Source organism: Pelecanus crispus, chromosome 7 (genome assembly GCF_030463565.1).
Source record: "Pelecanus crispus isolate bPelCri1 chromosome 7, bPelCri1.pri, whole genome shotgun sequence".
In the NCBI taxonomy this organism is placed as follows: Eukaryota; Metazoa; Chordata; class Aves; order Pelecaniformes; family Pelecanidae; genus Pelecanus; species Pelecanus crispus.
In genome coordinates, this window is record NC_134649.1 from 33,632,047 (window position 1) to 33,648,829 (window position 16,783).

The window sequence follows — 16,783 nt, forward strand, 5'->3', positions numbered from 1 at the left end:
TCTGTAGCTGCCAAAATATCTGGTGCAAACCAGCCAAGCTCTCCCTGGGGTGTTGTGTTTCAGCATCAACCCAAGTGATTGACATCCTTGTGATGACTGTATCAAGGTACCTGTTATTACACCCCATCTTAAAGACAGGGAAAGTTAGCACACAAAATCTGTAACAGTCCCAGGAGTCCTGGATCCCTACTCTGGTTGATAGGAGCTGCTTCTCCACACTTCAGCAGTCTGACCCACTTACATTCTGTGAACAGCCTCCTCGTTCTGGCTGACTGCACAAGTCGATGGGTTGGCAGGAAAACCCATCACCTTCGTATCCATCCATGCAGATGCACCTTAAAAGCATAAGCACAAAAGGGACACAGGTAGAGCAGCTCCTTCTGAAAGCCAGCAGAGAGCAAAAAGGCAGTTTCAGCCTCTCAAGCAAGCAAGAACCTGACTTTGATTTCCAGCAGGTTGGCTGCATTACTCAAACAATCCTGCGCACCAAGTACACAGACATATGTACACAATTACAGGGCTGGCAGCCTCACAGCTGCTGTGTGCCTGTACAATGACATTGTGCCCACCTGAATGTGTATGCCAGAAAGACTGACCTTGCTGTGTCATTGAGGCTGCAGACAGCATTCTGGTGGCAGTACTGGGACAGCCCACTCGGGCCACAGTTCTTGGATGTCTTGTCACAGAATTTGCCGGTATAGCCTTCCTTACAGGTCCAGGACTGACACACACCACCGCTGCCAGGCCTGTTGTCACAGATACCATGGACACAGCCACAGTCTGTCAAGTACATGGAGTAAGATCAGTAACTACAAAAATTCCAGAATCCCCCACAGTGATGGCATTTTGTAGATTCCCAACTTTCCTTCACAATCTCTTGTGACACCAAATGATCATCCCATTTGTTCTTGACAGAGGGATGTCTGTTCAAAACCTGGCCAGGGAACGGATCCTGTGACCGCCTGGGTCTGTGTTTTTTAAAGGCTGTAATGACAGGCTCAAAGTCCTTGTCAACTGTCTTTTCTTTCCTAGCAGGAGAGATCTGAATCAAAGTCCCACACCTAAATTTAGCTGACATTTCCAAGACTCCCATCCGCACTGTCATATCAGCCATGTTTTCTCCACTGTTGTTTGAAGGGACACCCATGATGACATTTCTGTCATTTCTTTTGTGATGCTGGCCGTGCCAGAAGGGAATCTAGGATGCACGAACCTGCGCTATATCCTTGCCCTACATTTTTCTCTAGTCTCTCTATCAGAATTACCAACCTTCATCACAGTTCTCGCCATGCTTGTTTGGGTTTGAACAGATGTGGCAGGCTATTCCTTTGAAACCTTCAAAGCAGTGACAGTTGCCATTCCCTTGTATGCCATCGCTACACTGGAAGGAAAACAAAAAGAAAACCAATGTGATTGAAACTCAGAGAACCAAGGCAAAGCCAAGACATTGGTATCAAAGGCACTTTGATACTTGCAGTAAAAAATAGGACTTTGAAGAGTGATGGTAGTAATACAAAATCCCACATAGCCAGAGCTGTCACCAACAGCCATAACATGATTCACATTAGAGCTCAAGATAGAAAACCCACTGAGTATGTGTCATTCTCCCTGGATCTTCTGCTGCCACCGCTACAGGCTTAGCCCTGGAGCACAGATTCTGAATTGTACTGTCGTGGTTTAGCCCCAGCCAGCAGCTAAGCACCACGCAGCCGCTCGCTCACTCCCCCTGCCCCGGTGGGATGGGGGAGAGAATCAGAGGAGTAAGAGTGAGAAACACTCCTGGGTTGAGATAAGAACAGTTTAATATTTTAAATAAAATAAAATAGTAATGATAATAATAACAATATAATAATAATAATAATATACAAAGCAAGTGATGCACAATGCAATTGCTCACCACCTGCCAACCAATACCCAGACAGTTCCTGAGCAGCAATCGCTGCTCCCCGGCCAACTCCCCCCAGCTTATATACCGAGCATGACATCATATGGTATGGAATAGCCCTTTGGTCAGTTTGGATCAACTATTCTGGCTGTGCCCCCTCCCAGTTTCTTGTGCACCTGGCAGAGCATGGGAAGCTGAAAAGTCCTTGACTAGCATAAGCAGTACTTAGCAACAACTAAAACATCAGTGTGTTATCAACAATGTTCTCATCCTAAATCCAAAACACAGCACTATGTCAGTTACTAGGAAGAAAATCAACTCTATCCCAGCCGAAACCAGGACAGTATCCACTCCTTATTCTATACCATCTACGTCATGCCCAGGTCCTACCCTTCCCAATGCATTCTAATTAATAACCACCACTTTCCCTGTCTTGATATATACACAGAGATATCATTCCCTTTATTTATGGACCATCCCTCTAAAATGTCCATTGAGTTCATTTAGTCCACGACTTTGGGTTCCATCTGTCATCACAGTCTTTCAGAGCCAGAGAAGTGGTGTGCAGTGTTGGATTGTTGTATGCTGAAGCCAGTTCTTATTCCAACACTGCTGCACTTTGCTCATTTTCATTAAAGTTCATTCTTCATTAAGCTGGGCGATTCTTACTGTAATACCATTGATGTGGCATATAGCAACCATAAAAGAGATGACATACAGTATTATATAGCAGTTAACATCATACCATTCAGTTCATTGGCTATTTTCACCCAAAATCAAATCCCCTTGAGGTACACACTGGACTTCCCCATCCTTTTGCATCACCCACCAAGTGCACCCAGGTCCTTGAGCAAAAGCAATCCCACGAACGGGTTTGCTTTTGCCCAAGGGGGGAGTAACCCAGACTGTCTTCCCCAGTATATTTTTTATGTGCACTACAGGGACTTTATCTCCTTCTACAGTACGTAAAGGTTTTGACTGGGCAGGGCCAGCTCGATTGGCAGATCCCCTAGTGTTAACTAACCAGGTGGCTTTCGCTAAATGTGTATCCCAGTGTTTGAATGTCCCACCACCCATTGCTCTCAGGGTAGTCTTTAACAGTCCATTGTATCGTTCAATTTTTACCGCAGGCTGGTGCATGATAGGGGATGCGATATACCCACTCAATACCATGCTCTTTGGCCCAGGTGTCTCTGAGGTTGTTTCGGAAATGAGTCCCGTTGTCTGACTCAATTCTTTCTGGGGTGCCATGTCGCCACAGGACTTGCTTTTCAAGGCCCAGGATGGTGTTCTGGGCGGTGGCATGGGGCATGGGATATGTTTCCAGCCATCCGGTGGTTGCTTCCACCATGGTGAGCACATAGCGCTTGCCTTGGCAGGTTTGTGGGAGTGTGATGCAATCAATCTGCCAGGCCTCCCCATATTTATATTTCAGCCGTCATCCTCCATACCAGAGAGGTTTGAACCATTTGGCTTGTTTAATTGCAGCACGTTTCACATTCATGAATAACCTGTGCAATACTGTCCATAGTTAAGTCCACCCCTCAATCACAAGCACATCTATATGTTGCATCTCTTCCTTGATGGCCTCAGGTGTCATGGGCCCACCGAGCTATAAATAGTTCACCCTTATGTTGCCAGTCCAGATCCACCTGAGCCACTTCAATCTTAGAAGCCTGATCCACCTGATGGTTGTTTTGGTGTTCTTCAGTGGCCTGACTCTCGGGTACGTAAGCATCTACGTGACGTACTTTTGCAACCAGGTTCTCTACCCGGGCAGCAATATCTTGCCACAATGCAGCAGCCCAGATGGGTTTGCCTCTGCGCTGCCAGTTGCTCTGCTTCCATTGCTGCAACCACCCCCACAGGGCATTTGCCACCATCCATGAGTCAGTATAGAGATAAAGGACTGGACATTTTTCTCATTGAGCAACATCTAAAGCCAGCTGGATGGCTTTCACCTCTGCAAACTGACTTGACTCCCCTTCTCCTTCAGCAGTTTCTGCAAGTTGTTGTATAGGACTCCATACAGGAGCCTTCCACCTCCGATGCTTTCCCACAAGACAACAGGACCCATCAGTGAACAGGGCATATTGCTTTTCATTTTCTGGCACTGTATTATACAGTGGGGCCTCTTCAGCACGTGACACCTCCTCCTCTGGTGATATTCCAAAATTTTTGCCTTCTGGCCAGTCCATGATCACTTCCAAGATTCCTGTGCGACTGGGGTTTCCTATTCGAGCCCATTGTGTGATTAGTGCAACCCACTTCACGTAGCATCAGTTGCACGATGTGTAGCGGGGACCCTCCCTTTGAACATCCAGTCCAGCACCGGCAATCAGGGAGCCAGGAGGAGCTGTGCTTCAGTACCCACCACTTCCAAAGCAGCTCGAACCCCTTCATGTGCTGCCAATATCTCTTCCTCAGTTGGAGTATAGCGGGCTTCGGATCCTCTGTATCCCCTACTCAAAAACCCTAGGGGTCGACCTTGAGTCTCCCCTGGTGCTTTCTGCCAGAGGCTCCAGGTAGGGCCATTCTCCCCAGCTGCAGTGTAGAGCACATTTTCAATATCCTGCCCTGCCCAGACTGGTCCAAGGGCTACTGCATGAACTATCTCCTGTTTAATTTGTTCAAATGCTTGTTGCTCAGGGCCCCATTTGAAATCATTCTTCTTCCGTGTCACTTGATAGAGAGGGCTTACGATCTGACTGTAATTTGGAATATGCATTCGCCAAAAACCCACAACACCTAAGAAAGCTTGTGTTTCCTTTTTGCTAGTTGGTGGGGACATAGCTTGTTATTTTGTTGATCACATCCATTGGGATCTGACGATGTCCATCTTGCCATTTTATTCCTAAAAATTGGATCTCCTGTGCAGGTCCCTTGACCTTACTTTGTTTTACAGCAAAACCAGCCTTCAGAAGGATTTGGACTATCTTCTTTCCCTTCTCAAAAACTTCTTCTGCTGTATTGCCCCACACAATGATGTCATCAATATATTGCAGATGTTCTGGAGCTTCACCCTGATGCAGTGCCATATGAATCAGTCCATGGCAAATGGTGCGGCTGTGCTTCCACCCCTGGAGCAGTCGATTCCAGGTGTACTGAACACCCCTCCAAGTGAAAGCAAACTGTGGCCTGCATTCTGCTGCCAAAGGGATTGAGAAAAACGCATTAGCGATGTCAGTTGTGGCATACCACTTGGCTGCCTTTGACTCCGGTTCATATTGAAGTTCTAGTATGTCCGGCACGGCAGCACTCAGTGGCGGTGTAACTTCATTCAGGCCACGATAGTCCACTGTTAGTCTCCACTCCCCATTAGATTTTCGCACTGGCCATACGGGACTGTTAAAGGGTGAGCGAGTCTTGCTGATCACTCCTTGACTCTCCAGTCGGTGAATTAGCTTCTGGATGGGAATTGGGGAGTCTCGGTTGGTGTGATATTGCCGCCGGTGCACTGTCGTGGTAGCAATCGGCACCTGCTGTTTGTCAACCCTCAGCAACCCCACAATAGAAGGGTCCTCTGAGAGACCAGGCAAAATGGACAACTGTTTAATTTCGTCCGCCTCCAAGGCAGCTATACCAAAAGCCCACCGGTACCCTTTCGGGTCCTTGAAATACCCTCTCCTGAGGTAGTCTATGCCAAGGATGCACGGAGCCTCTGGGCCAGTCACAATGGGGTGCTTCTGCCACTCATTCCCAGTTAGGCTCACTTCAGCCTCCAATAGTTAGCTGTTGGGATCCCCCTGTCACTCCAGAAATACAGATGGGTTCTGCCCCTCTATAGCTTGATGGCATTAGGGTACACTGTGCACCGGTGTCCACTAGAGCCTTATACTCTTGTGGGTCTGATGTTCCAGGCCATCGAATCCACACAGTCCAGTAAAATGGTTGTCCCTTTCTTCCACCTGGTTGGAGGCAGGGCCCCTCTAATCCTGGCAATAGTATTCGTTGTGCACTTCTTGTAAATGTGAATCAAGAGTCCCTTGATTAAGGTTGGAAGTAAAACTAGCCCTTTTACTCTGTCTGGGAAACTGGAGCTGCAATTTTCCTGGAAGAACCGCCTTTTGTCATAGTTTTTCCTTGCAACTCACGCACCCGTGCCTCTAGGGTTGAGGTAGATTTTCCATCCCACTTCCTCATGTCCTCTCCGTGGTCACGCAGGTAAAACCACAGGGTGCCCCTTGGTGTATATCCTCTATATCCTCTCTCTTGAGCAGGACGTTGACTCCTAATGGCTGAGATCCTGGTCCGTATCGGTGGGGAGTAGGATAGGATTCTCGCCCATGAGTTGGCGGGACTCATTGAGAGGTCTTTAAATTAGGTTTGATGGGGGAAGGGGAAGGGGATATAAACGGGCCCGCTAGTGAGGAGCCCAGGGGCAGCATGGCAACATTGGGGGCGAAATCGATAGCCTGGCTCAAGTGCATCTACACCAATGCACGTAGCATGGGCAACAAACAGGAGGAGCTGGAAGCCCTTGTGCAGCAGGATGGCTATGACATAGTCGCCATCACAGAAACGTGGTGGGACAACTCTCATGACTGGAGTGCTGCACTGGAGGGCTATAAGCTCTTCAGAAGGGATAGGCAGGGAAGGAGAGGCGGTGGGGTGGCTCTGTATGTTAGGGAGTGTTTTGACTGTATAGAGCTCGATAGTGATGATGACAAGGTAGAGTGCTTATGGGTAAGGATGAGGGGGAAGGCCAGCAAGGCGGATGTCCTGTTGGGAGTCTGTTATAGACCACACAACCAGGATGTAGAGGTAGATGAGGCATTCTATAAGCAGCTGGCAGAGGTCTCGCAATCGCTAGCCCTTGTTCTCGTGGCGACTTCAACTTGCCAGACATCTGCTGGAAATACCATACAGCAGAGAGGCAGCAGTCTCAAAAGTTCCTAGAGCATGTGGGGGATAACTTTCTGACACAGCTGGTAAGCGAGCCTACCAGGGGAGGTGCCTCGCTTGACCTGCTGTTTACTAACAGAGAAGGGCTTGTAGGAAATGTCGAGGTTGGAGGCCGTCTCGGGCTTAGCGACCACGATATGATAAAGTTCTCGATTCTGGGTGATGCCAAGCGGAGGGGCAGCAAAACTGTTACTATGGTCTTCCGGAGGGCAGACTTTGGCCTCTTCAGGACCCTGGTTGGGAAAGTCCCTTGGGAGGCAGTCCTGAAGGGCAAAGGGGTCCAGGAAGGCTGGGCCTTCTTCAAGAAGGAAGTCTTAAGGGCGCAGGAGCGGGCTGTCCCCGTGTGTCGTAAGACCAACTGGCGGGGAAAACGACTGGCCTGGCTGAATAGGGAGCTTTTGCAGGGACTCAGGGAAAAAAGGAGAGTCTACCGCCTTTGGAAGAAGGGGCGGGCAACTCAGGAGTAGTACAGGGATCTTGTTAGGTCCTGCAGGGAGGAAACTAGAAAGGCAAAAGCCCAGCTAGAACTCAATCTGGCCAATGCTGTAAAAGATAATAAAAAATGCTTTTACAAGTACATTAGCAATAAAAGGAGAGCCAAGGAGGATCTCCATCCTTTGCTGGATGTGGGCGGGAACACTGTCACCGAGGACAAGGAAAAGGCTGAGGTACTTAACGCCTTCTTTGCCTCTGTGTTTAACAGCCAGACTGGTCATCCCCAGGGTACTCAGGCCCCTGAGCTAGAGGATAGGGATGGGGACCAGAATGGAGCCCTCATAGTCCAGGAGGAAGCAGTTAATGACCTGCTATGCCACCTGGATGCTCACAAGTCTATGGGGCCAGATGGGATCCACCCAAGAGTACTGAGGGAGCTGGCAGAGGAGCTTGCCAAGCCACTTTCCATCATCTATCAGCAGTCCTGGTTAACAGGGGAGGTCCCTGATTACTGGAGGCTTGCCAATGTGACGCCCATCTACAAGAAGGGCCGGAAGGAGGACCCGGGAAACTACAGGCCTGTCAGCCTGACCTCAGTGCCGGGAAAGATTATGGAGAGCTTCATCTTGAGTGAACTCAACAGGCAAGTGCAGGTCAACCAGGGGATCAGCCCCAGCCAGCATGGGTTCATGAAAGGCAGGTCCTGCTTGACCAACCTGATCTCCTTTTATGACCTGGTGACCCGCCTGGTAGATGATGGAAAGGCTGTGGATGTCATTTACCTGGACTTTAGCAAAGCTTTTGACACTGTCTCCCATAATATTCTCCTTGGGAAGCTGGCAGCTCATGGCTTGGACGGGCGTAGTCTTCGCTGGGTAAAAAACTGGTTGGGTGGCCGAGCCCAGAGAGTAGTGGTGAATGGAGTTAAGTCCAGTTGGCAGCCGGTCACGAGCGGTGTTCCCCAGGGCTCTGTTTTGGGGCCAGCCTTGTTCAATATCTTTATCGATGATCTGGATGAGGGGATTGAGTGCACCCTCAGTAAGTTTGCAGACGACACCAAGTTGGGTGGGAGTGTTGATCTGCTGGAGGGTAGGATGGCCCTGCAGAGGGACCTGGACAGGCTGGACTGATGGGCCCAGGCCAACTGTATGAGGTTCAACAAGGCCAAGTGTCGGGTCCTGCACTTCGGTCACAACAACCCCATGCAATGCTACAGGCTTGGGGAGGAGTGGCTGGAAAGCTGCCTCGCGGAAAAGGACCTGGGGGTGTTGGTAGACAGCCAGCTGAACATGAGCCAGCAGTGTGCCCAGGTGGCCAAGAAGGCCAACAGCATCCTGGCTTGTATCAGGAATAGTGTGGCCAGCAGGAGCAGGGAGGTGATTGTCCCCCTGTACTCAGCATTGGTGAGGCCACACCTGGAACACTGTGTCCAGTTTTGGGCCCCTCAATACAAGAAAGACACTGAGGTGCTGGAGCGTGTTCAGAGAAGGGCAACAAAGCTGGTGAAAGGTCTTGAGCACAGGCCTTACAAGGAGCGGCTGAGGGAACTGGGGTTGTTTAGCCTGGAGAAGAGGAGGCTGAGGGGAGACCTTATAGCTCTCTACAACTACCTGAAAGGAGGTTGTAGTGAGGTGGGTGTTGGTCTCTTCTCCCATGTAGTTAGTGATAGGACAAGAGGAAATGGGCTTAAGCTGCGCCAGGGGAGGTTTAGGTTGGATATTAGGAAAAATTTCTTTGTGGAAAGGTTGGTCAAGAATTGGAACAGGCTGCCCAGAGAGGTGGTGGAGTCACCATCCCTGGAAGTTTTCAAAAAACGGGTAGATGTGGCACTTGGGGACATGGTTTAGTCTAGTCTACCCTTGATTGGTTTAGTGTGGACTTGGTAGTGTAGGTTAATGGTTGGACTGGATGATCTTAAAGGTCTTTTCCAACCTAAATGATTCTATGATTCTATATATCCTGTTCAAGTTGCTGGACCTTCTGGGACAGTTTCTCTACAGCTGAGACACAGGCCCGTAGGGAGGAAGAGATACTTTCTTTGTATTCCTGGAGTCGTCTAGCCACTTCATCCACTGTTGGTGCCTCGTCATCTTTCCAGGTCAGTATTGCCAACGAGTTAGCATACAATGCTGGTGCACTCTGTACCACCTTCCGCCACATGGGTCATGTGCACCTGACTTCATCTGCATCTTTGGGTAACTGCTCATCATTCAGGTCACTATAAATCACCTCCAGCACGCCTAATTCCCTCAGGTACTGGATACCTTTCTCTGTAGTGGTGCCTTTGCCTGGGCGATATATAACGTCTTCCTTGAAGGGATACCTTTTCTTCACGCTTGACAGAAGCCGCCTCCAGAGGCTGAGGGTTCGTGCCCCTTTTCCAATTGTTTTGTCAATGCCCCCTTCCCTAGAAAGGGATCCCAGCTGCTTGGCTTCCTTACCCTCTAAATCCAGGCTACTGGCCCCGTTATCCCAGCATCGGAGCAGCCAGGTGATGATGTGCTCGCCTGGATGACAACCGAAATCTTTTTGCATATCTCGCAGCTCACTCAGGGATAGGGATCGAGTGGTTACCATCTCATTTATGGGTTCTTCCTCCTCTGGTTCTCGTGATGGCCCTGGTTCATCTTCATCCCTTACTAAACGAGCTGATTTTCTTGTGTATTTCTTCTTCTGTATAGGGGCAACTGATACTGCAAAGGGTTGGTTCTCTGGTTTAGCCACGGTGCCTGTTACTGGGGTTGGAGTGGCCGCAGTGCCTGTGGCAGGGGTTGGAGTAGCTGCAGTGTCTGTGGTGGGGGTTGGAGTGGCTGCAGTGCCTGTCGTCTTGTCATGAGATCCAGAGACCTTCTCTTTCTCTAGAGGGTACTGAACAGTGTTGAACAGGGCTTGATAGGCATGGGCCAGCCCCCAGCATGTTGCAATGATTTGTGTGTCTCTGGAGTTGCCAGGGTGACAACATACTTTTTCCAAATACTTTACTAGTTCTTTAGGATTCTGCACTTGTTCAGGGGTGAAGTTCCAAAACACGGGAGGTGCCCACTACCCTAGGTACTTGCCCATACTATCCCACACACCTTGCCACTCATAACTATCCAGCCTTGGGGCAGATCTCTGGATGATATTCTTAAATTGCTTACTAACCCTCATCAAAACCAAAACAGTAATCCCAAGAAATAGCAATAGATGTATCTTAACTACCCAAGGATGTTCAAGATACTGAAAAGTTGTTGTAATGAAGGAGGAAACATCATAGAAGAAGGTAGTGAAGGTACCATTCTGTATTTCCTCCACAAAAAACCTCTCAGAGGAGGAGGAATAATTGCTAATTCTTTCCATGACATGATACCCGAAGTACAGCAATGGCTTCAGCACAAACCCCAGATACCAAATAATGCTCAAGGTCAGTGTTTTAATAACAAATCTCCCAGGCAAAACATCACTAATCACCGCAGAGCACAGCAAACTGCAAAAACCAACACCAATCTTTAACATGTACAGCAAAAAAAGGAGCATGGTGCAGATCAGATGAACTAATATTGTGACCGGCAACTGTTAACAGATTCCTTAATACACTCTGGTTAATCTGTTGTTATCTCAAACCCTTCGTGCCCCACATTGGGCACCAAAAGGACTGTCATGGTTTAGGCCCAGCCAGCAACTAAGTACCACGCAGCCGCTCGCTCACTCCCCCTGCCCCGGTGGGATGGGGGAGAGAATCAGAGGAGTAAGAGTGAGAAACACTCCTGGGTTGAGATAAGAACAGTTTAATAATTGAAATAAAGTAAAATAGTAATGATAATAATAACAATATAATAATAATAATGATAATGATAGTGATAATAATAATAATAATAATAATAATAATAATAATAATAATAATATACAAAGCAAGAGATGCACAATGCAATTGCTCACCACCTGCCAACCAATACCCAGACAGTTCCTGAGCAGCAATCGCTGCCCCCCGGCCAACTCCCCCCAGCTTATATACCGAGCATGATGTCACATGGTATGGAATAGCCCTTTGGTCAGTTTGGATCAACTATTCTGGCTGTGCCCCCTCCCAGTTTCTTGTGTACCTGGCAGAGCATGGGAAGCTGAAAAGTGCTTGACTAGCATAAGCAGTACTCAGCAACAACTAAAACATCAGTGTGTTATCAACAGTGTTCTCATCTTAAATCCAAAACACAGCACTATGTCAGTTACTAGGAAGAAAATCAACTCTATCCCAGCCGAAACCAGGACATGTACTTATCTACAACTACACTCTCTAACCACCCTCTCTCAACTGCTCACTGCAACACAGCAGGATCTTTTATGCTTACATTTCCCTGGCCATAACATGGACTGGAAAATCCCCCTGGGCATGGCATGCAGTCCGGACCAAAGAAACCTTTGCAGCATCCAGGTTTCTGAAACAAAAGCAAAATTGGTAAGGTATGACATGTCTTAACAAGAATTGCGTGGAGTCATCTGGCCCTCATAATTCTGAAATCTTGGTCCTCCTCTCTGCCTTAGACTGAAATGGACTGTCTCATTTAGCATCTGTGTTTCTAGGAGCTCCTGCACTTACATTGCTTTTCAACAATACCCCTCTTTCTGCTCACAGCCTATTCTTCTCAGGAATAAATCACTATTTTCTGCTCTCTTTCTGTCTTCAACAAATAGTGTCCATGTTTTCTATGAGCTTTTATTTCTTTAATAGTGCTGGCCCACTCACTCCAACTTTATCCTTGCTGAGGACTGCATGCCTTTGGAGGGATGTAGCAGTCCTGGATTGCAGGCCTTGTCACAACTGGCCAATGAAAGAACAATCACAAGACAAACAATCAGCAGTATTTAATGAGATACCCACGAATCATTCCATACAGTTGGCACTGTGAGAGCTGCAGACAAACGTGAGGTCCATAAAGTCACTAAGAGTGACTTTCCCAAACCATCTGACAATGTTTCATAAACAGGATTCAATCACTTCACAGCTTACAGCACTTTCCCTGTGCTCAGCTTCTTTTGGGAGAAATGCTAAAACCAGGGCACTCTCAGAGAAGACTTGCCACAGCTAACACTGCACCATTTGTTTCATGGCTTCCCCCAGCTTGGCAGGTAGCAACTGGCCTGCTTTATTTTATTTATTTATTGTACTCAGGTTTAACTGAGCTGCTTTCTAACATTTGCAGCAGGTTGGTACCCTGTGTTCTCTCTATTTGCCAAAGAAAAAGCAGGTAGCCGGTTCACCTGATGGTCCTGGGGACAGCCCTTTGCATGGGACAGCTTTCCTTTTGCTCCCATCCAGCCCTCTCCCACCTCAAGGAGTCAGACCTCTTCTTGATGAATGAGGAAGAGCAACACTGAACTCCTTTCAAAGGGAATTTGGTCTTCCATCACACTCACCGTGACGGTTTGATTGCAGTACCTGGCGCACCCCTTCTTCAGGACATTCAGGCCTTGTGGATCATGGATGTAGACACATTCTTTTGGGAAGAGTGTTTGTTCCTGTACAAACAAAACAAGTCATCAGCACTGTAACCTCCCCCTCCGCTCTTTTTGCTGCAGAGAGCAACTATGTCTATCTCTGAGCTGAGGAAATTCACAGAGGAGCCAGGGTGAACAAGATACCATTATGGCATGCCTATCATGAAAGAAGGTACATGGGGCCTTCCTCTTGCTCCTAGCAGTCCCCAAGCCTGAGCCAAGGTGCTGCCCTTTCATTCTAATAATAGTGTCTATGATAAGGGAGAGAGTGAGACTAGGGGGAGAGCGTAGGAGAGAGGGGGAGGAAGGGAGGGAGAGGAGACAAGAAGGGGGAGAGAAATAGGGGGTAAAAAGAAAGGAGGAAAAAGAAAGGAGGGGGAGGCAGGAGGGAGGGATAGTGGGGCAGAGAGGGAGTACGACAGAGAAGGAGGGATGGAGGGAGGGAGGGAGGAAAAAGACAGAGAGAGGTGAGACAGAGAGAGTGAGAGAGAGGGGAAAGGACTGCAAATAATTTTGGAACAATGCTCAGTGACCTGTCAGGGAGCTAGACACAGGCAGAATTGGGCCCCAAGATGATTCTGGCTTCACCTGCCTCAGTCAGAGAGGAAAATGAGTGACTAGTGTTTTTGCAGAGCTCTACTTCAGACATTCATGCTAAGGACCGCATCAGCAAGTTCTTCTGAAAGTCAGATCTCTCAGAAGACACCCAACAGTTAACAGTGGTGACCATCTCTCTGGTTGCCTTTCCTGCTCTCTATTTATTTGAAAGTGGCTTGGGTTAGAAACTGTCTGTCATTGTGCCTGTATGTCATCATGCAAAGAAGACATTACCGAAATAACCACAAATAGTTACCATTTCTCTGCTGCCAGGTGGGCAAACACTGTTGTTGAGGGCCTCACAATCCACACAAGAGCCCTGTTAAGAAAACAAGAGGGGAAAACTTAACCTTCTCAAAGGAACCCATTCCCCATGCCAAGAACACTACAGAGCTACTGCTCCCAGTATATATCCAAAACATCACAGCATCTATTAGAAACATTCCTAGGAGGCAGCTTCCACACTCTGAAATGGGGTAAGTTTATCACTTAAATAAAATTACTCTTTTTTCTTGAGCAGATACTTGCATCTGACTGCAAGATGGGGTCTGTCTCCACCCTGTGAGCCTATCAACCACCAGACACACAGCTGGAAAACACTTCAGGCATTCATGCAGCAGACCTCACTAAATCAGCAAGTTATGTGGACCCTCTGGCCACTTGAGATTAACTGTGTCTCTCCAAATCAGGTTCCTCTTGCCTATTCAGAGCCTCATTTTCTTTCTTCAGTAACCTACCAATGATCAAACTGGGGAGCAAGCACCTAAAATAAGGTATATAAAACTATTCAGGTGAGAATATCGCGCAGCATTTGTAGCTCCTGCTACTGAATGACTGCATGCTGTCCAGACTACAGGACACCAAAGCGCTTGTCAGCTGAGTTAGCAACTATGGTGTGAAGAAGGTCACATAAGGCCTTATGAAAAGGCAAATGTACTTCTGAATCAAAGGTAGGATGGGTACAAGGAAAGAACAACAACCTACAAGGAACATTTGCTGATTGCCAGCAAAGTAGTGCCAAGTGCTAGTAGAAGAAACACTGACGGTGCTCATACCGCCTAAGTTCACATCAGGGGGCCTCTCAGAGAGAACACATTTCCCAAATGCAATGTACACAGCCTGCTTTTGTCCCTCCGGGCAAGTGTGGGGTCTACAGCAACCACTAGTGTGAGAATGGGAGGAGCCGACTTACCATCACAATTTTATGTTGCTCTTCATTGCATCTGTGAGGCAAAATGGGAATTATTGAAGGCGGGATGAAGATGCCGTCCAAGGTATGAATAATACCATTTGATGCCACAATGTCTCGCATGTTCAAGGGGATCCCCGATTCACCCATCAGAATTCTTCCCTGATGCAGAAACACAAATAATTCATCTGCATTTTAGCCTGTTAGACTGTATCAACTACATAAAGCCAATGCAGGAAACATGGTACACAACATCAAGTGCAACCACACAAACGGTCAAGCCTCTTAGTGGAGTCACATGTTAGATAAGAAGCAAACTAATTCAATGACCTCATTTAAGTCTAGTTTTTTTAAGCAGAGGAGGAAGCAGAGATGGGCTGCACCCGCAATGTTCAGAACCACATCCAGACTTTCTCCTAGCACAGGAGGGTTTGCCCAAAAGGGTTTTGATCCACACTCACATCTGCACTGATGTTGATGGTAAGTATCTGGTTAGCCATAGTAACAATGTATGGCATCATTATCAGTTTCTCTACAGTCACCTGAAATAAAAACACAAGGAGACAGTACCATGAAAACGCAGGGTCATTTCAGTACATCTTACAGAAGAATCTTTCCATGATTCCTGTCACTTAAAAAGCATTCTAAAGGGGACCTGACTTTAACATTTACATTTCATGAAATACCTTAAACACAAACAATGGGTCAGAGGGAAATCCAGGACTTTGCGTGAAGCGTTTGCCAGTGGTGCTGGTGGCAGCAGCCTTGCTTTTCATTCCTTGTGTAAGTAACAGTCCAGCACAGCTGAAATCAAGTCTCACTAATAGTGTCTCTTACTAATAAAGCTGCAAGTAGGGTCAGACTAACAAGGCGATTTTCCAGGACATATTCAATCAACAATGAAAGTTCAGCCAAAAGCATAATAGAGAACATATTTTGACTTAATAAATAAGCTTATCTCTAAAGGCAGAAAAAATGTAAACTGCAGCTATTGTACTGAGAAACTTCAATGATTTGAGAAGTGAGAAGTTCTGAGAACCAAGACAATTGTTACTTTTGTGTCCGACAGGTTATTAAAAAGCAACTCAGCTTGTTACCATGTTGTTATTTATCCATTGCAAGCAAAACTATGTTTTGCTGTTTTGTCAAAGGGCTGCTCATTTTATCTATTGGGATTAGGAAAATCACAAGGACTGACATCTGCTTCTCAGTAAAGAATAGGAATAACATTTATATTTCTTAATGAAGGACATGACGTTGTACCATAATTCTTGAGTATTCACTTCCTCCACAGGTTTTGTGTCTAAATTTAAACATATGATTTCTCTTGTTTACTGTATAAGGGAAAATGTCTTGTTGATGCACTGTATTGATTTCATTTACCCTGCCATTATAGTACATAGCAATGTTGGTGCAAGAATTGGCAGTACTGGGTCAGATCACAAGCTCACTTGCACCAGTTCTCCATCTCTAACTTTAGCCACTGGTGGAGCCCAAGGAGACAGGAAAAGGAGCAGGGAGTTTGGACCAATTCTTCGATTGGCTATAACTTTTGTGTTGCTGCTATTAGTGTTTTAGGGAAACTGTAGGCTGGAGAGTTCATAATTAAGGTACACTCCTAATTAATAGTTTAACAGATTAAAATAATAACAAGGGAGCATTTGCCTGCAGCAAACTCTGCCGGACAATATTTTCATCGTAAAGGCAATCCAACTAAGGAGCACCATCACTCCCAAGAAACTCAGTTTCATGATGGAAAAGCACAAGCTGTCCCTTTTGGCAGCCACTTTCATGGTAAACATTTTGCCTCATCAGGTCTTGAATCACATCTCTGCTCCTCCAGGGGAAGTCCAAGAAGTAGCAGTTGAAGTCATCGACACTCCGAAGCTCTATGCCAAACAACACAGTTGGTAACATGCTGGCCCAAAGGACCCCAATTATCTGGAATTAGAGCTGCCTGCCTTACCGCTGCTGAAGTGTAGATATGATGTTTCACAAGTTCCTGAAGCTTATTTATTCCCTAAGGAAAGAAGCGAACATAAAAATTAGTTACTCCTTCAATGCTCAGGAGTAAGAGGAGGCAACTACATTTTCTTTTAACCAACAACTGACAATGCCAATGTACTATAGCAGTGAATTCGCTTGGCAAATTAAGTTCCTTCATTTTCCCCTACCCAAAGACGCAGTGAGGAAAGCAAGCCAAACATCAGATTTCAACAATCTGGTTAACCATATTTCTCATTGCAGGTTCCATTAGCATTCACCTCTCTCTCAAAGCCTTACAGAAACAGAGACAT

General features: G+C 46.9%; 1 protein-coding gene across 1 annotated transcript in view; it reads right to left on the reverse strand.

Annotated features, from left to right (window-relative positions):
* The window catches only part of STAB1 (stabilin 1), a 68,814-nt gene that overhangs the window by 28,227 nt on the left and 23,804 nt on the right, over positions 1-16,783 (reverse strand). Inside the window, 9 exon segments of the mRNA XM_075714109.1 lie at positions 242-335; positions 597-780; positions 1,270-1,381; positions 11,554-11,640; positions 12,620-12,721; positions 13,554-13,616; positions 14,490-14,648; positions 14,948-15,028; positions 16,453-16,506. Of these exon segments, the coding sequence (XP_075570224.1) occupies positions 242-335; positions 597-780; positions 1,270-1,381; positions 11,554-11,640; positions 12,620-12,721; positions 13,554-13,616; positions 14,490-14,648; positions 14,948-15,028; positions 16,453-16,506 (936 nt within the window).